The 27,437-nt window shown below is 41.2% G+C and overlaps 1 protein-coding gene across 2 annotated transcripts in view; it reads right to left on the bottom strand.

Annotated features, from left to right (window-relative positions):
* Positions 1 to 3,936: 3,936 nt before the first annotated feature.
* Positions 3,937 to 27,437, bottom strand: part of LOC121577264 (peptidyl-prolyl cis-trans isomerase FKBP8-like) — a 50,740-nt gene continuing 27,239 nt past the window's right edge. Inside the window, exons 4-8 of one of the 2 annotated variants that reach the window (XM_041891026.2) lie at positions 12,231 to 12,448; positions 9,790 to 9,974; positions 9,504 to 9,581; positions 4,669 to 4,806; positions 3,937 to 4,563 (exon numbers count right to left, since the gene is read on the bottom strand). In XM_041891026.2, the coding sequence (XP_041746960.2) occupies positions 4,477 to 4,563; positions 4,669 to 4,806; positions 9,504 to 9,581; positions 9,790 to 9,974; positions 12,231 to 12,448 (706 nt within the window). In that variant the 3' untranslated portion in view covers positions 3,937 to 4,476. The remainder of the gene's footprint in view (positions 4,564 to 4,668; positions 4,807 to 9,503; positions 9,582 to 9,789; positions 9,975 to 12,230; positions 12,449 to 27,437) is intronic. The other variant, XM_041891027.2, reaches the window with a different exon arrangement.

The raw sequence follows: 27,437 nt of genomic DNA, 5'->3' as shown, positions 1-27,437 counted from the left end.
AGTTTCGCCATCAGCTGGAAGAAGGTCTCCCCTTTTCTCAGCGGAGGTAGGGAGAGCCGAGGGACATGAGTCAGGTGACAGGCAGCCTCACCGCTGTTCCCCTTCCCTCCCCTCAGACTGACCATCAGATGCAGGCCATCAGTCCTCTAAAAAAAAATCATAATATTATGCTCACTCAGCTGTGCCTCACAAGTAATAACAAATGATCTATTACCAGTGTGATCATATACCTACAATTTAGAAATATAGTCTGAGAAAAACAACATTGGCAGGGCAATTCAAGCATAGTGATAATGTATTGGGCATATAGCCTACTGCACAAACCTCATTGCTACCTAACTGTTTTTAATTGGTTAATGTTGCATAGGCTTACGATTTTTAAGTCATATTTAAAATACATCTGAGTGGTAGATCTCTGCTTGCATTTTGACTCAGAAAAGGTTGGTGACCACTGCCTTAATGCATACTTTTAAATTACATTATTTGAACTGAACATTTAAAAAAAATTGTTTATATAAAAAACGATTCCTTAAATTATTTTTTTAGTACTAATGGGACTGTCCCCACATCAACAAAGAAATACTAAAATACTTATAATTTTGTCATTTTATTGAAATACTGTAGAATTCCGTTCATTCCTATGGAGGACTGCTCCTTCTGGGGAGTACCAATATGGCGACTGGTGGATTCAAAGCCTCTAATTGGCCAATACATCGCATCAGTGATCCAGTGTTTATACATTGCATTTGGAAAATATTCAAACCCCTTGACTTTTTCCACATTTTGTTACGTTAGACGTATTCTGAAATTGATTAAATTGTCTTCAATTCTGCAAAACTGTCATCTATCTACACACAATACCCCATCAAGACAATTTTAGCAAATGTATTATCAATTTAAAAATGAAATATCACATTTATATGACTATTCAGAACCTTTACTTACTACTTTGTTGAAGCTTCTTTGGCAGCGATTACAGCCTTGAGTCTTCTTGGGTGTGACGCTACAAGCTTGGCACACCTGTATTTGGGGAGTTTCTCACATTGTTCTCTGCAGATCCTCTCAAACTCTGTCAGGTTGGATGGGGAGCATCGCTGCACAGCTATTTTCATGTCTCTCCAGAGATGTTCGATCGGGTTCAAGTCCGGGCTCTAGTTAGGCCACTCAAGGACATTCAGAGACTTGTCCCAAAGCCACTCCTGCGTTGTCTTGGCTGTGTGCTTAGGGTCGTTGTCCTGTTGGAAGGTGAACCTTCGCCCCAGTCTGAGGTCCTGAGTGTTCTGGAGCAGGTTGTTGTCAAGGATCTCTCTGTACTTTGCTCCGTTCATCTTTCCCTCAATCCTGACTAGTCTCCCAGTCCCTGCCGCTGAAAAACATCCCCACAGCATGATTCTGCCACCACCATGCTTCACGGTAGGGATGGTGCCTGGTTTCCTCCAGACGTGACATTTAGCATTCAGGCCAAAGAGTTTAATCTTGGTTTCATCAGACCAGAGAATCTTGTTTCTCATGGTCTGAGAGTCCTTTAGTGGGCTGTCATGTGCTTTTTACTGAGGAGTGGCTTCTGTCTGGCCACTCTACGATAAAGGTCTGATTGGTGGAGTGCTACAGAGATGGTTGTCCTTCTTGAAGGTTCTCCCATCTCCACAGAGGAACTCTGGAGCTCTGTCAGAGTGACCATCTGGTTCTTGGTCACCTCCCTGACCAAGGCCCTTCTCCCCTAATTGCTCAGTTTGGTCGGGCGGCCAGCTCTAGGAAGAGTCGTGGTGGTTCCAAACTTCTTCCATTTAAGAATGATGGAGGCCACTCTGTTCTTGGGGATCTTCAATACTGCAGAAATGTTTTGGTACCCTTCCCCAGATCTGTGGCTCGACACAATCCTGTCTCGGAGCTCTACGGACAATTCCTTAGACCTCATGGCTTGGTTTTTGCTCTGACATGCACTGTCAACTGTGAGACCTTATATAGACAGGTGTGTGCCTTTCCAAATCATGTCCACTCAATTGAATTTAGCACAGGTAGACTCCAATCAAGTTGTAGAAACATCTCAAGGATGATCAATGGAAACAAGATGCACCTGAGCTCAATTTCGAGTCTCATAGCAAAGGGTCTGAATACTTATTCTACCAGTCAAAAGGTTGGACACACCTACTCATTCAAGGGTTTTTCTTTATTTTTACAATTTTTTACATTGTAGAATAATAGTGAACACATCAAAACTATGAAAACACATGGAATCATGTAAGCAAAAAAGTGTTAAATCAAATATATTTTATATTTGAGTTTCTTCAAATAGCCACCCTTTGCCTTGATGACAGCTTTGCGCACTCTTGGCATTCTCTCAACCAGCTTCATGAGATAGTCAACTGGAATGCATTTCAATTAACAGGTGTGCCTTCTTAAAAGTTAATTTGTGGAATTTATTTCCTTCTTAATGCGTTTGAGCCAATCAGTTGTGTTGTGACAAGGTAGGGGGGGGAATACAGAAGATAGCCCTATTATGGCAAGAACATCTCAAATAAGCAAAGAGAAACGACAGTCCATCATTAATTTAAGACATGAAGGTCAGTCAATATGGAAAATACTAAAAATAAAGAAAAACCCTGGAATGAGTGCTATAATGAAACTGGCTCTCATGAGGACCGCCACAGGAATGGAAGACCCAGAGTTACCTCTGCTGCAGATCATAAGCTCATTAGAGTTACCAGCCTCAGAAATTGCGGCCCAAATAAATGCTTCATAGAGTTCAAGTATCAGACACATCTCAACATCAACTGTTCAGAGGGGACTGTGTGAATCAGGCCTTCATGGTCGAATTGCTGCAAAGAAACCACTACTAAAGGACACCAATAAGAAGAAGAGACTTGCTTGGGCCAAGAAACACAAGCAATGGACATTAGACCGGTGGAAATTTGTCCTTTGGTCTGGAGTCCAAATTTGAGATTTTTGGTTCCAACCGCCGTGTCATTGTGAGACGTGGTGTGAACGGATGATCTCCGCATGTGCATTTCCCACTGTAAAGCATGGAGGAGGAGGTGTTATGGTGTGGGGGTGCTTTGCTGGTGACACTGTCTGTGATTTATTTAGAATTCAAGGCACACTTAACCAGCATGGCTACCACAGCATTCTGCAGTGATACGCCATCCCATCTAGTTTGGGCTTACTGGGACTATCATTTGTTTTTCAACAGGACAATGACCCAACACACCTCCAGGCTGTGTAAGGGCTATTTGACCAAGCAGGAGAGTGATGGAGTGCTGCATCAGATGACCTGGCCTCCACAATCCCCCGACCTCCACCCAATTAAGATGGTTTGGGATGAGTCGGACCGCAGAGTGAAGGAAAAACAGCCAACAAGTGCTCAGCATATGTGGGAACTCCTTCATTACTGTTGGAAAAGCATTCCAGGTGAAGCTGGTTGAGAGAATGCCAAGAGTGTGCAAAGCTGTCATCAAGGCAAACGGTGGCTATTTGAAGAATCTGAAATAGAAAATATATTTTGATTTGTTTAACACTTTTTTGCTTACTACATGATTCCATATGTGTTATTTCATAGTTTTGATGTCTTCACTATTATTCTACAATGTAGAAAATTGTACAAAAATAAAGAAAAACCCTGGAATGAGTAGGTGTGTCCAAACTTTTGACTGGTACTGTATGTAAATAAGGTATCTGTTTTTTATGTTTTATACATTTGCAAACATTTCTAAAAACCTGTTTTTGCGTTGTCATTATGGGGTATTGTGTGTAGATTGATGAAGACCCTTTTTTATTTAATATATTTTAGATTAAGGCTGTAACGTAACAAAATGTGGAAAAAGGGAAGGGTCTGAATACTTTCCGAATGCACTGTATATACTTCATTGGCAGAACCCACCCCCATCCACCCCTCCGTTATAAACAATGACTGGAATATAGCTATTACAGTATGCAGCTTTATTGATGTTGTTTCTGTATCAACGGACAGTAGGCCTACAATTTTTATTAGATTTTCCATTGACATAGATAAAATGAACTGGGACACATAACCTGTTATTACAGAAACCCCTCAATCATACAAGACATTTAAAAGCTGTAACACGAGAATACTGCTCTCCTCAATCTTTTGTTGAGGAACATTGAACATTGACCAATTGACTATTCCAGAATGAGTTTGGGGATTTGGGCATTTTTCTATGGATTTGGGGACATATATCAGCTAATAACTGTACTATACGATTACATCACAAAGCTATTTTGTGGTCATTGTTTTGTAAAAAAATAAATATATATTCTTTGGAAGAAGTGCCATTAGTTTACTCTGTTACGCTCAAATAAATACAATCTGTGGTGTAAATGTCGGTGCTGCTACAATATGTCAGTGAACATTGATACAGGTTTTTCCATCGTTCAGTGCAATCTTTATTTCATTTTATTCACAGTAGACAACTCAGTTTAGTATTCATGAGCTAGAGGACAGTTCCTTTGTAGAGGACGTCAGTTTCTTGCAGTGAGAACCACTGACGTCACTAAACTGCCCAAGGCCACCACCAGAGCACCAAGCAGGAACGTCCATGAAATTCCCTGAAACACCAAGTGACGCAATGTCAACAAACAGTCAAATGTATTTTTCTCGTGAACTGAATTAAACCTAAACATTTCACTCAGGGAAAGTTCTCAGTGGCTTACAGGTGGCTTCTTTTTAGAAGGAGTCAGAAAAGGAGCAATATTGTCTCCAAGGAGCCGGGCAGGTTTGGCTTGCCACTTCTGGGTATCTTTGCCTCCTGATTGCCTTTTCACTAGCTTGGACAACTCAACATGGATGGCCTGGGAAGGGAAAGAGAGACTGTAGTGACTACTTATCCTAATAACCTTATGCACAATCTTGTACAATACAATTTATTATTTTAGCAGTAAAGTGGTCTAGGTTAAGTATTTTAGCAGTAAAGAGGGCTGGGTGGATTGTCATTGAGTATGAGGTTGTAGTTTAGGAGTTGTCCAGTAGATGACAGCATAGATCATATTAAATGCAATCTCCGGCTCAAGCCATAGTTGGACTTTACAATTGAATCAGATCCCCTAACGTTGACAATCAAATTTAGTTTATCTTTCTAGCATAAAAAGTATTTTCAACAAATATTAGACAACAAATATTAACCAGTTTCCTGTTAAGCTCTCATAATCAAAGTTGTCTTATGTTTTGTAGCCTACTTTATTTAGCATTTCTTTGCATTTGGACCACTATAGGGTCTTGGTAGCCTAATGGGAGGGATGTGTAACCTGAAAACGAACTGTTATTGGCAGGGGTTGGAACTGAAATTATTTCCCAATCGTTTTGTTCGGAACACAACCACAATTTTTTTTCATTCCATTACACTGTTCCGACCTGCCAAATAAAGTTATGAACCGGTTCGAACCACACAAATAAAATAAAGTACCGGTTATATCATTCCTTTCTGTTCCTTTTTTAATCTGTGAAATCAACAGTTTTCTTTTCTTCATTTAGCTCATTAAATTACTTCACCAATCAGTGCGGCTAGAACAGGCAAGCTAGTTATTAACATGCTTGATGGACAGACAAGTGTAGCCTATGGCGCAAGATGCGACTGAAATTTTGCGGGTGGGGAGAGAGCGAGAGAGGGGTGTTAGTTAGAAGGGATCCAGCTTTTGTCCAATTAACGTCAGATTTGACTTTTTGTAGCTGGTTAGGAGAATTTACGCAGCAGGTTAGGATAATTAACGTAGCAGGTTAGGAGAATTACGTTAAGGTAGGAAAAGGGTGAGGGGTTAGCTAAAATGCAAAAAATAAATAAATAAATAAAGCAGGATCCCTTCTAGCCATTACCTGAGAGAGGGTTGAGGAAGAGGCTTGAAGCGCTGGGCATCTTGTAATGATATGCATTATCTGAATAGAGATAAATAGTAATGGCGTATTTTTGTAGGCACCAACTCCGCCATGGTTTGTTGGACAAAGCCTATGAGGAAAAGGAATGGTGTTTTTGGATAAACGCCGAAAATGAGGTACAGTGAGGGAAAAAAGTATTTGATCCCCTGCTGATTTTGTACGTTTGCCCAATGACAAAGAAATGATCAGTATATAATTTTAATGGTAGGTTTATTTGAACTGTGAGAGACAGAATAACAACAACAAAATCCAGAAAAACGCATGTCAAAAATGTTATAAATTGATTTGCATTTTAATGAGGGAAATAAGTATTTGACCCCCTCTCAATCAGAAAGATTTCTGGCTCCCAGGTGTCTTTTATACAGGTAACGAGCTGAGATTAGGAGCACACTCTTAAAGGGAGTGCTCCTAATCTCAGTTTATTACCTGTATAAAAGACACCTGTCCACAGAAGCAATCAATCAATCAGATTCCAAACTCTCCACCATGGCCAAGACCAAAGAGCTCTCCAAGGATGTCAGGGACAAGATTGTAGACCTACACAAGGCTGGAATGGGCTACAAGACCATCGCCAAGCAGCTTGGTGAGAAGGTGACAACAGTTGGTGCGATTATTCGCAAATGGAAGCTGGGGCTCCATGCAAGATCTCACCTCGTGGAGTTGCAATGATCATGAGAATGGTGAGGAATCAGCCCAGAACTACACGGGAGGATCTTGTCAATGATCTCAAGGCAGCTGGGACCATAGTCACCAAGAAAACAATTGGTAACACACTACGCCGTGAAGGACTGAAATCCTGCAGCGCCCGCAAGGTCCCCCTGCTCAAGAAAGCACATATACAGGGCCGTCTGAAGTTTGCCAATGAACATCTGAATGATTCAGAGGAGAACTGGGTGAAAGTGTTGTGGTCAGATGAGACCAAAATCGAGCTCTTTGGCATCAACTCAACTCGCCGTGTTTGGAGGAGGAGGAATGCTGCCTATGACCCCAAGAACACCATCCCCACCGACAAACATGGAGGTGGAAACATTATGCTTTGGGGGTGTTTTTCTGCTAAGGGGACAGGACAACTTCACCGCATCAAAGGGACGATGGACGGGGCCATGTACCGTCAAATCTTGGGTGAGAACCTCCTTCCCTCAGCCAGGGCATTGAAAATGGGTCGTGGATGGGTATTCCAGCATGACAATGACCCAAAACACACGGCCAATGCAACAAAGGAGTGGCTCAAGAAGAGGCACATTAAGGTCCTGGAGTGGCCTAGCCAGTCTCCAGACCTTAATCCCATAGAAAATCTGTGGAGGGAGCTGAAGGTTCGAGTTGCCAAACGTCAGCCTCAAAACCTTAATGACTTGGAGAAGATCTGCAAAGAGGAGTGGAACAAAATCCCTCCTGAGATGTGTGCAAACCTGGTGGCCAACTACAAGAAACGTCTGACCTCTGTGATTGCCAACAAGGGTTTTGCCACCAAGTACTAAGTCATATTTTGCAGAGGGGTCAAATACTTATTTCCCTCATTAAAATGCAAATCAATTTATAACATTTTTGACATGCGTTTTTCTGGATTTTTGTTTTGTTATTCTGTCTCTCACTGTTCAAATAAACCTACCATTAAAATTATAGACTGATCATGTCTTTGTCAGTGGGCAAATGTACAAAATCAGCAGGGGATCAAATACTTTTTTCCCTCACTGTATATGGCAAACACATGCTTAGGAGATCTTATACGTTTTGTTCTAGATCATCTTCATCAGCTAACTCACTTTTTGAGAATTTTGAAGAATTTATGTAATAATAAAACACATAAATGACAAAGGCTTCATAATTCATAAAGGGCATGTTACCTGATTGCTATTATCTCATATAACAAAATGTATAAGATCTCCTAAGACTGTGTTAATAACCTTATGTTTGGCGTTTATTCCAAAACCCTATTCTTTCCCCATTCATTTTTTCCATAGGGATGGCTGAATGAACCAGAGGTAACTTATTTCCGGGTTTTAGGACTACAAGCTGGCAAGCTTTTATAGCTAGGTCCACATAATTATACCTAGGAGGAGCGGCTTCTATGGAGGAACTTTGTATGTCCTTTGAGCTAGCTAGCTAGCTAACAAGCTTGTGTGTACAGAGCAGCACCAGAATTAAAAACACCTCTTACCTTTTTGTAGTTAATAAATTCAACGTGAAACGTGATATCTAGGCCTATAGTATCCTTAACTAGCATTGAAAAAGTTAATCCATTCTTCTTTAACTACACTGAATAAAAAATATAAATGCAACATGCAACAATTTCAAAGATTTTACTGCATTACAGTTCATATAAGGAAATCAGTCAATTGAAATAAATTCAATAGGCCCTAATCTATAGATTTCACATGATTTGGAATATAGATAGGTAGCCTAAACGCACACATTTTCAGCTTGCAGGCAGACACTGGAATATGTTTCTGAGTGACAGAGTGAGGGCTTTGCATAGGCACTTTGTTGCGTTTTTTTGTGGGGCTAGAGAAAAATGCCTGGAAGTAAAATAAAGTTCTTAACCGGTTCCCATGCTTTTAAAATAACGGTATGGATCACTTTTGTTTCCGGTTCTGTTTCTGTTCCTTGAAAAATGTTGTTATTTTTCAGTTTTCTGTTCTGTTCCCTGAACTGGTTCCAACCCTTGGTTTTTGGTCTAACTTATACCCCAAAATGGCTTTTATAGATCATTCGGATTCAGAATCATGTTTCTGTTTTTCAATTCCTTACCCACACAGCTAAATGAGGTCTCTAAAGGGAAAGATTACTTTATTCGCCATCAAGACAAGGGTGTAATTACCAAGGCACCAGATATTTTAGTTTTGTCTAGACAAGACTGTCTCAACACGACAGCAGTGCACACTGCAGGTCAAGCCAAGTGGGGCTGAGGCCACAGAAAAACACATTCAGAGCATGGGTTAAAAAAACTAACAAGCACAAAATATTCTGAATTCTACCCACAAGGGCAAACGTTTCTAAATGTTGTTATTCACACTTTGTATTTTGGTAGCATTGGAGTTGTTTAGCATAATGAGTTAGGCCTAGAACTAACTGAATTAATTACAAATGTTAAATGAATGAAAATGTTGATTTGCTTTATCACTCAATGTGTGACATCAGGGTCTTAAATCTTTGTGGCTGAGTAGAGAATTTAGCAGACAGCACTAGGAGCAACACAGAACAGGTCTTCACTGTGGCAATGGAAGTAACACTACACAATGATCTCTGCAAAGTGTTAGGCTCTAATACCTTTGGTTGGCTTTGCTTTGATGAACTATATTGTGCAAATCCAACACTAAGTGCTTTAAAATACAACACAAACCCATGCCAAAAGGTACTTCAACATTGGCAGTATTGGGCAATAGTACATAACTCTGTAAACTTATTGTGAACTGTGAGTCACACTCTACTCCAGACATGGAAATAAAATCATGAATCTCTGGTCTAGTGTCATCTGAGTGTGTTTGATTGGGCAATGATTTCAAGGACCTGTAGTGGACATTGACCCTTGATCTGTTTGTGGGGGGTGGATTTCACTAGCAGGCTAGAGGCTAGGGAGAGGTGGAGGTGTTGAGAACCTCATTTAGATAGGCTATCTCACCTTAGTGGACGGCTCCAGTTTCAGGGCCTTCTTCAGTATCTCCATTGCCTCCTGGTACTCGCTCTTGTCTGACAGAAGCTGCAAATAGATTGCAATATCTCTGAACAGCTAAATCAACAATCATCCTTCAGTTGTATACTGTACATGTTTCAGTAGTATATGTTGAATGGCAGTACATCTTTACACCCATCTATAATGTCTGAATAGGGTTTTGTCATTGAATTCCCCTGCCACCCAGGCACCGTAGATTTGTGAAGGGGAGGTAATGTTACAGTGTGTCCCTCACCTTTCCTGTCCTGAAGAGGGCTTTGACGTTTTGTGGATCCAGGGACAGAACATCCCGGCTGGTGTGTAGTGCGTCATCGTACTGCTCCAATTTCAGCTGAGCCACTGCCAGGTTGTTCAGACACTTCACCCGGTAGTCCTGCACCTCCTCCTCCTCCCCCTCCAACAGCACATCACTTCTACCATCTACAGGGGGGGAAACAGGCCACACAGCCTCTCACACCTGGGCTATTGTCATGTATATATCCTTGGAGCCCCAGTCTCTCTGGGTGTTAGGGAGAATTATATACTCACTGGAACTAAAGGGAGGAAAGACTTTGGGTATTTGATGTACTGTAAGGACATCTGTGTGTTTGTTTGCCTCAGTAAAAATCCATTAACGCCATTATGGAAGCGCTGACTTTGACACTCCTGTGAGTTTGGAAGTCTCTGTTACAGCTGAAGTGAGAGTTATTAGTCTAAGATCTGTGAGGGATTGTTGTTAGCAGAGCTATGTTAGGATTAGATTGAGGGGAAGGAGCAGTTATTCAAGGATTTACAGTATATTATAGAGACGGTAAGGTTGCGTCATCTCACTCAAATCCAGGAAGAAGTCATCATTATCCAAAGTTTGGTGCATTGCCATTGTGTATTCAAGTGTGAATGATCACGACAGACGTAAATCAGTGTTTTGATGCAAGTTCAATTTATATACATTTTCTACTTCTACACATGGGGGGAGGGACCTATATCTGTTGGGATATGCAGTAATAATTTGAATGTAAATATTTAATGATGGTTTTATGCCATGTATTGAATTTCTGAATATTCTGTTGCATTATCTCATCAAGCATTGTCATGCAGCAGAACTGAGTGATTTCTGCTAGATGGGCCAGCTGCAAAGTAAAAATTGGCTATATTGTAAAAATTCATGAAAACAAAAATTAGCTTTTTGGTCTTAATTTAAGGTTAGGGTTATCAGTGTGGTTAAGGTTAGGGTTCGATTTCATGACTTTGGTCACTTGCTGGCACAGCCCCAATCTGCAGAGCTGCCTCCAGAACAAGATTCATGACGAAAAATGCTAACCTGCTAAATTCGCAGTCTTTTTGCATCGAATATATTCATTTCTTGTTAAGTGCTGAGGAAAATGTAGCCATTGGCCCATCATCATTGATACATTTAGAGGCAGCCCATGCTCTTCTCCTCACTGACACATTTCTGTTAAATGTCTCTCTTGGGTCCACCCTGCCTTTCCAGCAATGAACATTATTAAGGACCTTGAATTAACAAGAACGTTTATTAGGTTTGATTAAGAATTAACAATAACATTTCTCATGACAGTGACCTCTGCTGGATTTGCCTCCTCATTATGATAGCATGATTAGTTCTGAGATGGACTAGCAGTAAGCCATGAAGAGACTATCATGCATGGAAATGTGGAAACTGTATTTTTCTGAAGTGTGCTAGTTAACTAAAAGCTGTGTGCGTGCGCAGGTGCGTCATGCACACCGAATATCCAATTTGTAAGTCGCTCTGGATAAGAGCGTCTGCTAAATGACTTAAATGTAAATGTAAAATGAATATCTGAGGGGGCAAAAGTATGTCAGGATGGCTGGGGGTGGGACGGAAGTTGGAGAATTTATAATTTTTCAAACACCTGAAACAGCTTTTTCCTGCAATCTAGAGCCATAATCATTATTCTTAATTCTATACTAAAATATGTATATTTTTCTGTATATCTCTAAGCATACCTCTTGAGCTGTCTGTATCCACCTGACTGGTGTTTTTTATTTATTTAAGAAACTAAATATGCTTCTCTGCATCTGTAAATAATGTGAGTCTTATTCAGTACATTTAGTAATTGTTTGCTTTTCTAAAGTCTACCAACCTTTCCAGCAGGCATGCCAGCTAAAATAGTTAGACAAGCTAGCTACTCTAACTTGATCCGGAAATGTCTTCTTGGTAGCTAGTTATGAGGTTGGGAGATTGGAAACCTATCTAGCTAGCTAAAGCCAACTTCATAAAATTGCTACAGATGTAGGAACTTCATTTGATCACCCTGTTGCAGGAGAACTTTCCTGCAATGCAGGACATTTTAAAATGTGTAGTGTATTTGAGGTTTTAAAAAGGCCTCTGAAGTTTGTAATTTCCTATTTGAAATTACATAATTGATTTTCCCTTATGAAAAATGTATCGAAGCATACAAAAATGTCCATTCATTATAATCCACATAATAATTTCCTATTGCCACAGGATTATCTTCCTGATTTAACAAACTGGCTCAAATTAAGATCCTACATATGTAGGTGGCTAGTAGTATTACAGATAAACCATTTTTTAAATGTATTTATTTATTAACAGGGCAAATCTGAGAGGGCACGTGCCCCTGTGCCCCCTATGGGTATGACGCCTCTATGCTTGCGTGTGTGTAGCATGACACACCTGATGAAGGAAAGGATTACCTCTAGTGCGTGTAGTAAGGACCTCCAGAGCCATCCAGTAGGCCCTGGCAGCCATGCTGTACTCCTCCCTCTGGAAGTGGAAGTTCCCCCGCTCTCGTTTCTGGTTTCCGATGCGCATACGGTCCGAGATTGGGAGAATCAGAGGGTCGGGCTTCTCTCTGATGTCCAGAAGCTGCAGCTGGTAGAGTAAGGGAGCCCATGCTGGAATATCAGGCTCCCTGCCAAAAACAAAAACAAATACACACATACACAAACCTTCAATCACACCCAGACCGGAGCAATGTGGAGAGCCTCAAAGAATAGGGATTGCCTAAATATCTGCATCAACATCTCACTTTGATTGTGTGTAAATATGCTGGGTCAGTGCGTATCATATCACTCATGTTGTTGACTTGAAAACATCACAAGAATGGTTGTTTGAAGTCATTTTCCATGTCCCAGTCATTTGCGAATATCACAACTAAGTTTGAAGTTGTTCTGGTTACATCTTGATTGATTGGACTGCATATTGACTTGTGACTTCACCTGCAATGTGTATTAGTAGACAACCAATTTCTGCTATCTGGTCAATAGGGAACTGGCACTGTGTTGTGAGAGATACCTTTGTGTATATATATATACAGGACCAGTCAAAAGCTTGGACACACCTACTCATTCAAGGGTTTTTCTTTATTTTTACTATTTTCTACATTGTAGAATAATAGTGAAGCCAGCACATATGGAATCATGTAGTAACCAAAAAAGTGTTAAACATCAAAATATATTTCAGATTCTTCAAAGTAGCCACCCTTTGCCTTGATGACAGCTTTGCATTCTCTCAACCAGCTTCATGAGGTAGTCACCTGGAATACTTTTCCAACAGTCTTGAAGGAGTTCCCACATTTGCTGAGCACTTGTTGGCTGCTTTTCCTTCACTCTGTGGTTCAACTCATCCCAAACCATCTCAATTGGGTTGAGGTCGGGTGATTGTGGTGGCCAGGTCATCTGATGCAGCACTCCATCACTCTCCTTCTTAGTCAAATAGCCCTTACACAGCTAGGTGTGTTTTGGGTCATTGTACTGTTGAAAAACAAATGATAGTCCCATTAAGCGCAAACCAGTTGGGATGGCGTATCGCTGCAGAATGCTGTGGTAGCCATGCTGGTTAAGTGTGCCTTGAATTCTAAATAAATCACTGACAGTGTCACCAGCAAAGCTCCCCCACACCATCACACCTCCTCCTCCATGCTTAACGGTGGGAACCACAAATGCAGAGATCATCCGTTCACCTACTCTGCGTCTCACGAAGGTACGGCGGTTGGAACCAAAAATCTCAAATTTAGACAGATTTCCACCAGTCTAATGTCCATTGCTCGTGTTTCTTGGCCCAAGCAAGTCTCTTCTTCTTATTGGTGTCCTTTAGTAGTGGTTTCTCTGCAGCAATTTGACCATGAAGGCCTGATTCAGGCAGTCTCCTCTGAACAGTTGATGTTGAGATGTGTCTGTTACTTGAACTCTGTGAGGCGCAATCTGAGGTGCATTTAATTGCCGATTTCTGAGGCTGGTACAGTGCCTTTGGAAACTATTCAGACCCCTTGACACATTAAATAAACAAAAATCCTCAGCATTCTACACACAATACCCCATAATGACGAAGCGAAAACAGGTTTATAGAAATGTTTGCACATTTTATAAAATAAAAAACAGAAATAGCTTATTTACATAAGTATTCAGACCCTTTGCTATAAGACTTGAAATTGAGCTCAGGTGCATCCTGTTACCATTGACCATCCTTGAGATGTTTCTACGACTTGATTGGAGTCCACCTGTGGTAAATCCAATTGATTGGACATGATTTGGAAAGGCACACACCTGTCTATAGAAGGTCCCACAGTTGACAGTGCATGTCAGAGCAAAAACCAAGCCATGTCCAAGGAATTGTCCGTAGAGCTACGAGACAGGATTGTGTCAAGGCACAGATCTGGGGAAGGGTACCAAAACATTTCTGCAGCATTGAAGGTCCCCAAGAACACAGTGGCCTCCATCATTCTTAAATTGAAGAAGTTTGGAACCACCAAGACTCTTCCTAGAGCTGGCCGCCCGGCCAAACTGAGCAATCGGGGGAGAAGGGCTTTGGTGAGGGAGGTGACCAAGAACCCGATGGTCACGCTGACAGAGCTCTAGAGTTTCTCTGTGGAGATGGGAGAACCTTCCAGAAGGACAACCATCTCCGCAGCACTCCACCAATCAGGCCTTTATGGTAGAGTGGCTAAATCATGTAGTGTGTGTGTGTATAGATAGATAGATTTGGAAAGCATTCAGACCCCTTTACTTTTTCCACTTTGTTACGTTACAGCCTTATTCTAAAATTAATTAAATTGTTTTTTTTCATCAATCTACACACAATACCCCATAATGACAAAGCAAAAACAGATTTTTAAAAAGCCACTCCTGCGTTGTCTTGGCTGTGTGCTTAGGGTTGTTGTCCTGTTGGAAGGTGAACCTTGCCCCAGTCTGACGTCCTGAGCATCCCCAAAGCTTGATGCTGCCACCACCATGCTTCACCGTAGGTATGGTGCCAGGTTTCCTCCAGCAATTAAACGGGTTCTTGGTCACCTCCCTCACCAAGGCCCTTCTCCTCCGAATGCTCAGTTTGGCCGGGCAGCCAACTCTAGGAAGAGTCTTGGTGGTTCCAAACTTCTTCCATTTAAGAATGATGGAGGCCACTGTGTTCTTAGGGACCTTCAATGCTGTAGACATTTTTTGGTACCATTCCCCAGATCTGTGCCTCGACACAATCCTGTCTCGGAGCTCTACGGACAATTCCTTCGAACAAATGGTTTGGTTTTTGCTCTGACATGCACTGTCAACTATGGGAACTTATATAGACAGGTGTGTGCCTTTCCAAATTATGTCCAATCGATTGAATTTACCACAGGTGGACTCCAATCAAGTTGTAGAAATATCTCAAGGATGATAAATGGAAACAGAATACACCTGAGCTCAATTTAGAGTCACATAGCAAAGTGTCTGAATACTTATGTAAATAAGGTATTTCTGTTTTTTTATTTGTAATACATTTGCAAACATTTCTAAAAACCTGTTTTCGCTTCGTCATTATGGGGTATTGTGTGTAGATTGCTGAGTTTTTTGTTTTTTTATCAATTTTAGAGTAAGGCTGTAATGTAATAAAATGTGGAAAAAGTAAAGGGGTCTGAATACTTTCCAAAGGCACTGTATGTATGTATGTATGTATGTATGTATGTATGTATGTATGTATGTATGCATGCATGTATGTATATATATATACACTACCAGTCAAAAGTTTGGACACACCTACTCATTCAAGGGTCCTGAGGCAGCAAAGCATCCCCAAACCATCACACCACCACCACCATGCTTGACCTTTGGTATGATGTTCTTACTGTGGAATGCAGTGTTTGGTTTTCGCCAGGCATAATGGGACCCATTTCGTCAAAAAAGTTGACTCAAGTTTTCCAAAAAGCACCTGGATGATCATCAAGACTCTTGGAAGAACGTTCTATGAACAGATGATTCAAAAGTATAACTTTTTGGACGACATGGTTCCAGTAATGCCTAGCGAAAACCAAACTCTGCATTCCACAGTATTAACATCATACCAAAGGTCAAGCATGGTGGTGGTGGTGTGATGGTTTGGGGATGCTTTGCTGCCTCAGGACCTGGACGACTTGCCTTAATAGAAGGAACCATGAATTCTGCTCTGTATCAGAGAACTCTACAGGAGAATGTCAGACCGTCCATCTGTGAGCTGAAGCTGAAGCGCAGCTGGGTCATGCAGCAAGACAATGATCCAAAACACACAATCAAGTCTACATGAAAATTGCTAAAAAGCAACAAATTGGAAGTTTTGGAATGGCCTAGTCAAAGTCCAGACCTAATCCCAATTGAGATGTTGTGGCAGGACTTGAAACGAGCAGTTCATGCTTGAAAACCCACACGTCACTGAGTTAAAGCAGTTCTGCTTGGAAGAGTGGGCCAAAATTCCTCCACAGCGACGTGAGAGACTGATCAACAACTACAGGAAGCATTTGGTTGGAGTCATTGCAGCTAAAGGTGGCACAACCAGTTATTGAGTGTAAGGGGGCAATTACTTTTTCACACAGGGGAATTGGGTATTGCATAACTTTGTTTATGAAATAAATATGTAATTGTTGTGTTATTTGTTCACTTATGTTCCCTTTATCTAATATTAGGTTTTGGTTGAAGATCTGATAACATTCAGTATCACAAATATGCAAAAGTAGAGAAAATTAGAAAGGGGGCAAATACTTTTTCATAGCACTGTATATACACAGCTCAAAAAAATAAAGGGAACACTTAAACAACACAATGTAACTCCAAGTCAATCACACTTCTGTGAAATCAAACTGTCCACTTAGGAAGCAACACTGATTGACAATAAATTTCACATGCTGTTGTGCAAATGGATAGACAACAGGTGGAAATTATAGGCAATTAGCAAGACACCCCCAATAAAGGAGTGGTTCTGCAGGTGGTGACCACAGACAACTTCTCAGTTCCTATGCTTCCTGGCTGATGTTTTGGTCACTTTTGAATGCTGGCGGTGCTTTCACTCTAGTGGTAGCATGAGACGGAGTCTACAACCCACACAAGTGGCTCAGGTAGTGCAGCTCATCCAGGATGGCACATCAATGCGAGCTGTAGCAAGAAGGTTTGCTGTGTCTGTCAGCGTAGTGTCCAGAGCATGGAGGCGCTACCAGGAGACAGGCCAGTACATCAGGAGACGTGGAGGAGGCCGTAGGAGGGCAACAACCCAGCAGCAGGACCGCTACCTCCGCCTTTGTGCAAGGAGGAGCAGGAGGAGCACTGCCAGAGCCCTGCAAAATGACCTCCAGCAGGCCACAAATGTGCATGTGTCTGCTCAAACGGTCAGAAACAGACTCCATGAGGGTGGTATGAGGGCCCGACGTCCACAGGTGGGAGTTGTGCTTACAGCCCAACACCGTGCAGTACGTTTGGCATTTGCCAGAGAACACCAAGATTGGCAAATTCGCCACTGGCGCCCTGTGCTCTTCACAGATGAAAGCAGGTTCACACTGAGCACATGTGACAGACGTGACAGAGTCTGGAGACGCCGTGGAGAACGTTCTGCTGCCTGCAACATCCTCCAGCATGACCGGTTTGGCGGTGGGTGAGTAATGGTGTGGGGTGGCATTTCTTTGGGAGGCCGCACAGCCCTCCATGTGCTTGCCAGAGGTAGCCTGACTGCCATTAGGTACCGAGATGAGATCCTCAGACCCCTTGTGAGACCATATGCTGGTGCGGTTGGCCCTGGGTTCCTCCTAATGCAAGACAATGCTAGACCTCATGTGGCTGGAGTGTGTCAGCAGTTCCTGCAAGAGGAAGGCATTGATGCTATGGACTGGCCCGCCCGTTCCCCAGACCTGAATCCAATTGAGCACATCTGGGACATCATGTCTCGCTCCATCCACCAACGCCACGTTGCACCACAGACTGTCCAGGAGTTGGCGGATGCTTTAGTCCAGGTCTGGGAGGAGATCCCTCAGGAGACCATCCGCCACCTCATCAGGAGCATGCCCAGGCGTTGTAGGGAGGTCATACAGGCACGTGGAGGCCACACACACTACTGTGCCTCATTTTGACTTGTTTTAAGGACATTACATCAAAGTTGGATCAGCCTGTAGTGTGGTTTTCCACTTTAATTTTGAGTGTGACCACCATGGGTTGATACATTTGATTTCCATTGATACTTTTTGTGTGATTTTGTTGTCAGCACATTCAACTATGTAAAGAAAAAAGTATTTAATAAGATTATTTCATTCATTCAGATCTAGGATGTGTTATTTTAGTGTTCCCTTTATTTTTTTGAGCAGTGTATATATACAGTTGAAGTCGGAAGTTTACATACACTTAGGTTGGAGTCATTAAAACTTGATTTTCAACCACTCCACAAATTTCGTGTTAACAAATTATAGTTTTGGAAAGTCGGTTAGGACATCTACTTTGTGCATGACAAGTAATGTTTCCGACTTCAACTGTATATATGTGATATACAGTTGAAGTCGGAAGTTTGTATACACCTTAGTCAAATATATTTAAACTCAGTTTTTCACAATTCCTGACATTGAATCCTAGTAAAAATTCCCTGTCTTAGGTCAGTTAGGATCACCACTTTATTTTAAGAATGTGAAATGTCAGAATAATAGTAGAGAGAATGATTTATTTCAGCTTTTATTTATTTCATCACATTCCCAGTGGGTCAGAAGTTTACATACACTCAATTAGTATTTGGTAGCATTACCTTTACATTGTTTAACTTGGGTCAAACGTTTCGGGTAGCCTTCCACATGCTTCCCACTCCTCCTGACAGAGCTGATGTAACTGAGTTAGGTTTGTAGGCCTGCTTGCTCGCACATGCTTTTTCAGTTCTGCCCACACATTTTCTATAGAATTGAGGTCAGGGCTTTGTGATGGCCACTCCAATACCTTGACTTTGTTGTCCTTAAGCCATTTTGCCACAACTTTGGAAGTATGCTTGGGGTCACTGTCCATTTGGAAGACCCATTTGCGACCAAGCTTTAACTTCCTGACTGATGTCTTGAGATGTTGCTTCACTATATCCACATAATTTTCCTTCCTCATGATGCCATCTATTTTGTGAAGTGCACCAGTCCCTCCTGCAGCAAAGCACCCCCACAGCATGATGCTGCCACCCCCGTGCTTCACGGTTGGGATGGTGTTCTTCGGCTTGCAAGAACCCCCTCCAAACATAACGATGGTCATTATGGCCAAACAGTTCTATTTTTGTTTCATCAGACCAGAGGACATTTCTCCAAAAAGTACGATCTTTGTCCCCATGTGCAGTTGCAAATCGTAGTCTGGCTTTTTTATGGCGGTTTTGGAGCAGTGGCTTCTTCCTTGCTGAGCGGCCTTTCAGGTTATGTCAATATAGGACTCTTTTTACTGTGGATATAGATACTTTTGTACTGGTTTCCTCCAGCATCTTCACAAGGTCCTTTGCTGTTGTTCTGGGATTGATTTGCACTTTTCGCACCAAAGTACGTTCATCTCTAGGAGACAGAACGCGTCTCCTTCCTGAGCGGTATGACGGCTGAGTGGTCCCATGGTGTTTATACTTGCGTACTATTGTTTGTACAGATGAACGTGGTACCTTCAGGCGTTTGGAATTGCTCCCAAGGATGAACCAGACTTGTGGAGGTCTAAAAAAAAAATCTGAGGTCTTGGCTTATTTATTTTGATTTTCCCATGATGTCAAGCAAAGAGGCACTGAGTTTGAAGGTAGGCCTTGAAATACATCACAGGTACACCTCCAATTGACTCAAATGTTGTCAATTAGCCTATCAGAAGCTTGTAAAGCCATGACATCATTTTCTGGAATTTTCCAAGCTGTTTAAAGGCACAGTCAATTTAGTGTATGTAAACTTCTGACCCACTGGAATTGTGATACAGTGAATTATAAGTGAAATAATCTGTCTGTAAACAATTGTTGGAAAAATTACTTGTGTCATGCACAAAGTAGATGTCCTAACCGACTTGCCAAAACTATAGTTTGTTAACAATACATTTGTGGAGTGGTTGAAAAACGAGTTTTAATGACTCCAAACTAAGTGTATGTAAACTTCCGACTTCAACTGTATGTGTATATATTCCTGTGGGTTCACACTTAACAGCTGTTATCTCCCAGGGCAGTGTTACTACAGCGAATTAAAGTTTAATATCTAAGTCACCACAAGCTCTAGGATTTGTGAACTTGTCAGGGTATTCCAAATGACTAAAATGTAAATGTAAATGTAAACAGGCAAGAAATGTAATCTGGTCCACCTGTGAGTTACACTTGTAAGTTCCTGATGGCTTCAGTTTACGCAAGAGACACTCAGAAGGAAAGTTAAATTGGTTCTCTAGCTTATCAGTTGGTACCTGTGACCCCATAGCACACAATGGAGCATGCATGACATGGGCTCACTTAATTGATTACGTTTAGCAGAGGGAGCAGTAGGTTGACTGAAATTCGGGAGTTGGGAGGAGAGCTCCACAATTCTCATACCATATGTGAACATAGATGTTACAGTGCACAGCCCTTGCTTAATTATAGCGAAAGTGTTAAGCCCCCTCTCATTATCATCCCTCATTCAATATAAAGGCATAATTGGCAGGTGCAATTCTGATTTCTAGGTTCCTAAGTATGTCAAGGTCATATGCCAAAATAAAGTTATAAAACTCAATTCTCTTTAAAAAGAGAAATTAAAAATGAAAGTGGATCATGTTGGAAATTCAGTTCTAGAAAGTAGACATTTGAAATGAAGTCTGATACTGATAAGTCCAGATGTCATAGCAAGGTCTGGTACTGGTAGTTGTATTGCAAGGTGATAGCACTGTGGTGTGTCAGAGCATGAATTATTCAAATTGGTTGTATCAATAACACAATTTATGTCTGTCTAAGATAATTAGCATAGCACTAGTCTTTGGGCGCATTCCTTTGCCCAGGCGTTGCTGACGCATGCCAGATCTTACAACGCGTGGATAGGTATTTTAAGTTTCAGCTAACCACATCATGATGTTATAGCAATCTGTCAGTTGATGACACAGTCGATGACGTGGCACGCAACCATTGGTGATGCATGCAACGTCTGAGCAGGGGAGCGCGACCACTGTGTGGCTGTGTCAGCAGGTAGAATCGGGTTACCATTTCACCTCTCCTCCCAAGGGACTACATCCAGTGTTACATGATTCAGGAGCATGTAGCAGATGAGCTATGGCCTTGGAAACATGAGATGGATCCCTTGAAACAGGAGGAAGTAGGGACATTCAAAGATGTTTATCAATTTAGGCTTTGGATGAGTAGACAAAAGAGGAAATAACCTTAGAAGTCAGATTCCACCATTAGTGATGGTGACCCTTTTCAATGTGACTAGCTCGTAGAACAGTCCTCGGTGGCCGGAGTGGTGTCACACTTTTCCCCCATCCCTAGCCAACACAGCTGATTAAACTAATTGCATTCTAAACTATAGATCATGATTAGTTGATTATTGGAGTCAGATGTGTTAGCTTGGGCTGAGGGCAAATGTGTGACACCAATCATGTCCCCAAGGACTGGAGTTGCCCTGTCATAGAATATTCAGATTTAGCATATGTAGATATACAGGTAACTGCCAACATAAAGGAAACACTTGAGTAAATGAGGGATACAAAGTATATTAAAAGCAGGTGCATCCAGACAGGTGTGGTTCCTGAGTTAATTAAGCGATTAACATCCCATCGTGCTTAGGGTCATGTACAAAAATGCCCAGTTGCCCGTTAATTTTGGCCACCATGGCCAGAAGAACAGATAATAAATAATAATATGCCATTTAGCAGACGCTTTTATCCAAAGCGACTTACAGTCATGCGTGCATACATTTATTTTTTTGTGTATGGGTGGTCCCGGGGATCGAACCCACTACCTTGGCGTTACAAGCGCTGTGCTCTACCAGCTGAGCTACAGAGGACCACAGATCTCAGTGACTTTGAAAGAGGGGTCTCAAAGGAGCGTGCGTGCGTGTTTTCCTACATTATCAGGACCAGAATGTCCTGACAAGGGTAAGCCTACATGAAACACATCCCTTATTTTAAGTGTTTCTAAAATCCCCTATGGGAAAAATGAATGGTGGAAAAACGATTGGAACCACTAGGTTTTATGAGTATTATGACACCTCCACTGTGGGGCTCTATGGGAATACATTTTTACTCCCCAAAAAGTCCTGAAAATCCATGTAAAAAAAAGCTGTGTGTGTATCTGTCCCCGGATCTCAACCCAATTGAACACTTATGGGAGATTCTGGAGTGGGGCCTGAGACAGCGTTATCCACCACGGTGAACAAAACACCAAATTATAGAATTTCTCATGGAAGAATGGTGTTGCTTCCCTCCAATAGAGTTCCAGACACTTGTAGAATCTATGCCAAGGCGCATTGAAGCTGTTCTGGCGGCTCGTGGTGGTCCAACGCCCTATTAACACACTTTATGTTGGTGTTTCCTTTATTTTGGCAGTTACCTGTATAAATGCATTAACAGCCCTTCTACTGTATGTGAATCCACAGAGCCTAGGCCCCTACAGTAGTTATTAACCTATGGGACAAGACCCTTCTAAGAGTTAATCTCCCTTTCAGTGTCTTGGGCAATTATCCATAAGCATAGATGTGAGATGGAATGTGTTCACAAAGTGAATGTGTTAATAATATATGTACATATTTTGAAGCATGCATCGATGCAAGCTTCAACAGAAAGTATGCAAGGAAATATGATGCAACCACGTAAAAAAGGACACACATTTTCTTGAAATCAATGTCCGCCATTATCTGAGCTGAAGCGAGAGAAAATACACTCTGACTTCGGAATGAAATGTTGCCTATTCACATCTCATATGTTGCCTGACTACAATATTTTATCTTGATATGTTAATAAATACATGCTGTGTTAATTTTTGCATGGTTACTTGCCTACAATACCCACTGTAGTGTGCGTAGGTCACAAGCTCATAGTTGCACATCATCTCTTGCACATCTATCATTCCAGTGTTAATACTCATTGTAATTATTTTGCACTAAGCCTATTTATTGCCTTACCTCCATAACTTGCTACATTTGCACACACTGTATATATATATTTTCTGTTGTATTTTTGACTTTATGTTTGGTTTTACCCCATATGTAACTCTGTGTTGTTGTTTTTATCGCACTGCTTTGCTTTATCTTGGCCAGGTCGCAGTTGTAAATGAGAACTTGTTCTCAACTGGCTTACCTGGTTAAATAAAAGGTGAAAAAAAAAGATTAAAAAAAAAGTCAATAGATCTAACTGGCTAGCTACTACTGTTAGCTAGCCAGATAGCCACGAAGAATCGTTAGCTAGCTACCCATGAAGAATTGACATCTACCTTGGATAACATTGGTTTTAGGTCATTTTTCCTGTTATACTACAGTGGTGAAAAAAAGTATTTAGTCAGCCACCAATTGTGCAAGTTCTCCCACTTAAAAAGATGAGAGAGGCCTGTAATTTTCATCATAGGTACACGTCAACTATGACAGACAAATTGAGAAAAAAAAATCCAGAAAATCACATTGTAGGATTTTTTATGAAGTTATTTGCAAATTATGGTGGAAAATAAGTATTTGGTCACCTACAAACAAGCAAGATTTCTGGCTCTCACAGACCTGTAACTTCTTCTTTAAGAGGCTCCTCTGTCCTCCACTCGTTACCTGTATTAATGGCACCTGTTTGAACTTGTTATCAGTATAAAAGACACCTGTCCACAACCTCAAACAGTCACACTCCAAACTCCACTATGGCCAAGACCAAAGAGCTGTCAAAGGACACCAGAAACAAAATTGTAGACCTGCACCAGGCTGGGAAGACTGAATCTGCAATAGGTAAGCAGCTTGGTTTGAAGAAATCAACTGTGGGAGCAATTATTAGGAAATGGAAGACATACAAGACCACTGATAATCTCCCTCGATCTGGGGCTCCACGCAAGATCTCACCCCATGGGGTCAAAATGATCACAAGAACGGTGAGCAAAAATCCCAGAACCACACGGGGGACCTAGTGAATGACCTGCAGAGAGCTGGGACCAAAGTAACAAAGCCTACCATCAGTAACACACTACGCCGCCAGGGGCTCAAATCCTGCAGTGCCAGACGTGTCCCCCTGCTTAAGCCAGTACATGTCCAGGCCCGTCTGAAGTTTGCCAGAGTGCATTTGGATGATCCAGAAGAGGATTGGGAGAATGTCATATGGTCAGATGAAACCAAAATATAACTTTTTGGTAAAAACTCAACTCGTCGTGTTTGGAGGACAAAGAATGCTGAGTTGCATCCAAAGAACACCATACCTACTGTGAAGCATGGGGGTGGAAACATCATGCTTTGGGGCTGTTTTTCTGCAAAGGGACCAGGACGACTGATCCGTGTAAAGGAACGAATGAATGGGGCCATGTATCGTGAGATTTTGAGTGAAAACCTCCTTCCATCAGCAAGGGCATTGAAGATGAAACGTGGCTGGGTCTTTCAGCATGACAATGATCCCAAACACACCGCCCGGGCAACGAAGGAGTGGCTTCGTACGAAGCATTTCAAGGTCCTGGAGTGGCCTAGCCAGTCTCCAGATCTCAACCCCATAGAAAATCTTTGGAGGGAGTTGAAAGTCCGTGTTGCCCAGTGACAGCCCCAAAACATCACTGCTCTAGAGGAGATCTGCATGGAGGAATGGGCCAAAATACCAGCAACAGTGTGTGAAAACCTTGTGAAGACTTACAGAAAACGTTTGACCTGTGTCATTGCCAACAAAGGGTATATAACAAAGTATTGAGAAACTTTTGTTATTGACCAAATACTTATTTTCCACCATAATTTGCAAATAAATTCATTAAAAATCCTACAATGTGATTTTCTGGAAAAAAAATTCTCATTTTGTCTGTCATAGTTGACGTGTACCTATGATGAAAATTACAAGCCTCTCTCATCTTTTTAAGTGGGAGAACTTGCACAATTGGTGGCTAACTAAATACTTTTTTTCCCCACTGTATATACTAGTCTGACTGTGAACATCTGTACGAAAACCAAATTAAGGTAGACATACTGTAGATATTATTTTTTTAAACTACTGATGATGCAATATGAAAATAAATGGGTGGAGGAGATTAATCATAAACCCAAATTGAAAACCTTCTGTTTGATTAAGAGTGAATTCATGTGTGAGATATATATTATGTATAACCTACCTAAAAGCAAGAGATTGCTATGTGCACAGGTAAGATCAGGGATATTACCCCTGCGTATTGAAACAGGTCGGTATTGTGGTGAAATGGAAAAGGAAAGACTATGTAACTATTGTGACCTCGAAGAAATAGAGAATGAAACTAATTCTATCCTCTATTGCCCTTTTTACCACGATATATGCTTGCTCTTATTCCAGAAAGCACACCAGATATAACTGGCATTATGTGGCTGAGCGATGAGGAGAAACTGAAATAGTTTTGTCCATTGTGTATTTCCATTTGCGGAATATTTAGATAAAGCCTGGAATAAAATTAAGGGTTACCTATAATCAAATTATACACATTTGTTTCTATGTGACAAATGGCACATGTGTATTTGGTATTTTTTTTGTATTTTATTAGGAACCCCATTAGCTGTTGCAAAAGCAGCAGCTACTCTTCCTGGGGTCCACACAAAACATGAAACATGACATAATACAGAACATTAATTGACAAGAACAGCTCAAGAACAGAACTACATATATTTTTGTATATAGATTGTGTGTAGGCCTGTCTCCCACATGAATCTTCTCTTTGTGCCAGACTGGGTTAAAATGACTTCTGTTTCATTTTTCTGTATTTATAATTATTGTTTGGATAACCTTATTTACTATATATAGATATTATTTTTTTTGTACTCTCTATGCGATGCGCACTGCAGAGAACACCGGAAGAACAATTATTACTGAATTATCACAGTGACTTATTGTAATGTTTGTTTGTGTCAATTAATCCCATAAGGGATGGGTTGCCAATAAGCGATTTGACACGAAAATAAAATGTCATTCATTCATTCATCCATTCATTGTCATTCATTCATCTGGTTAGCTACATTATTTCGATTTACATATAGCTAGCTGACAGTTATGAAGTAAAACGTTTGCTTTGTGTATAACTTGTTTCATCTCTATTGCCATTGTCCTGGCTAGAAGAAGGAAGGTTCAGTGGATGGGTAAGTCAATAGGGCTAACTAGCTAGCTAGCCACAAATAATTGTTAGCTAGCTACCCACAAAGAATTGACATCTACTGTACCTTGCATAACATTAGTTTTAGGACATTTTTGCCTGTATAACTAGTTAGCTGGCTAGCTAGATCACAACGATTCACATACTGTATATCTAGCTGATAATTATGAAGTAAAACATTTGCTTAGTGTATATCTTGTTTTGTCTATATTGTTGCCATTGTCCTGGCTGGAAGAAGTTTCAGTGAATGGGGAGATGCAGTGTGAGGTAATACAGTAAGGGGAGTGCGAGTGCTTCTCAAATATAATGTTTTATGCGTTATCCACACTTTCGTCCTCACAAGAACGTACTCAAGAGAATGTCCTCGGAGAATGTACTTGGAGCAAGAGAGTGTGGAGCACGGTAGTATGCATATTGAGAAACACCCATTGTATTTCCTCTTTGGAGTGTACTACAGAGGAAGTATCCTCTCATGATCTGCCATACATCTGTCCACCACCTTTCTGGACAAGTACTCACTGGCATTATAATTATTTATCTATGTGATAAACAAATGGAAATGTGAATAATTGATTCATTTATAAAAAAGCCCAACAACTCATGTCATTGTATTTCACCTTCATGAGGGACAAATATTTTCTTCTCATTCTGGTCACACATTCCATGTAAATCCATTGACCAGGATGTACGACAATCGCTGAGAATGTATAAATAGACAATCTAGAACAGTGATTTGATTCTCTTTGCCTTGGAGTTTTCCCTTTCTGCTCTTATCTCACTACATTTCACAATAGTCCAAAGGCTACATTATGTAACACTGGACTGTATTGAAGAAACAAACATAGCTAGTCAAACTGGCTGGTGAGAGGCTAAGACAAGCAGGTCACTGTGCTACAGGTGCCCAGTTAGTTAGGGTAAACTCACTGGCTGATTAATGCACATCGGTGTGGTGTGCTCCTAAAACATAGCCACATCAATAGAATATTAACCACAGATATCTAAACCCCAAGCCACTACCTATAGAGCCCCACAGTGGAGGTGTCTTAATACCAATAAAACCTAGCAGTCTAACAGGTAAAGGGTTCCAATTGTTTTTCCACCATACATTTTTCCCATAGGGAGTTTTAGAAACATTTATTTACCTTTTATTTAACTATCTAGCTGATCTAGGGTGTAATCATTAGTCCAACAGTTGCAAACGAGAGTTTATATTGGACAGATTCGGGTATGTTTATCTTCTTTCCGTTTGCTTCTGTTTAAAAAACGTTTTTCAACAAAATCGGCGGAGTGAATACACCCCTAATCACGCGTAAAACACAGTATACTTTAATAACAGCCACGTTGTCTTCCTTCTCGCATCTATGTGCTCTCCTCCTCTCACCTTTTCCCTTCATTTGTGGACTTCAATGCACAACACGTCAGCTGTATGT

This window comes from Coregonus clupeaformis, chromosome 11 (assembly GCF_020615455.1).
Source record: "Coregonus clupeaformis isolate EN_2021a chromosome 11, ASM2061545v1, whole genome shotgun sequence".
Lineage (NCBI taxonomy): Eukaryota > Metazoa > Chordata > Actinopteri > Salmoniformes > Salmonidae > Coregonus > Coregonus clupeaformis.
This window is presented reverse-complemented; position numbering and strand designations above follow the sequence as displayed.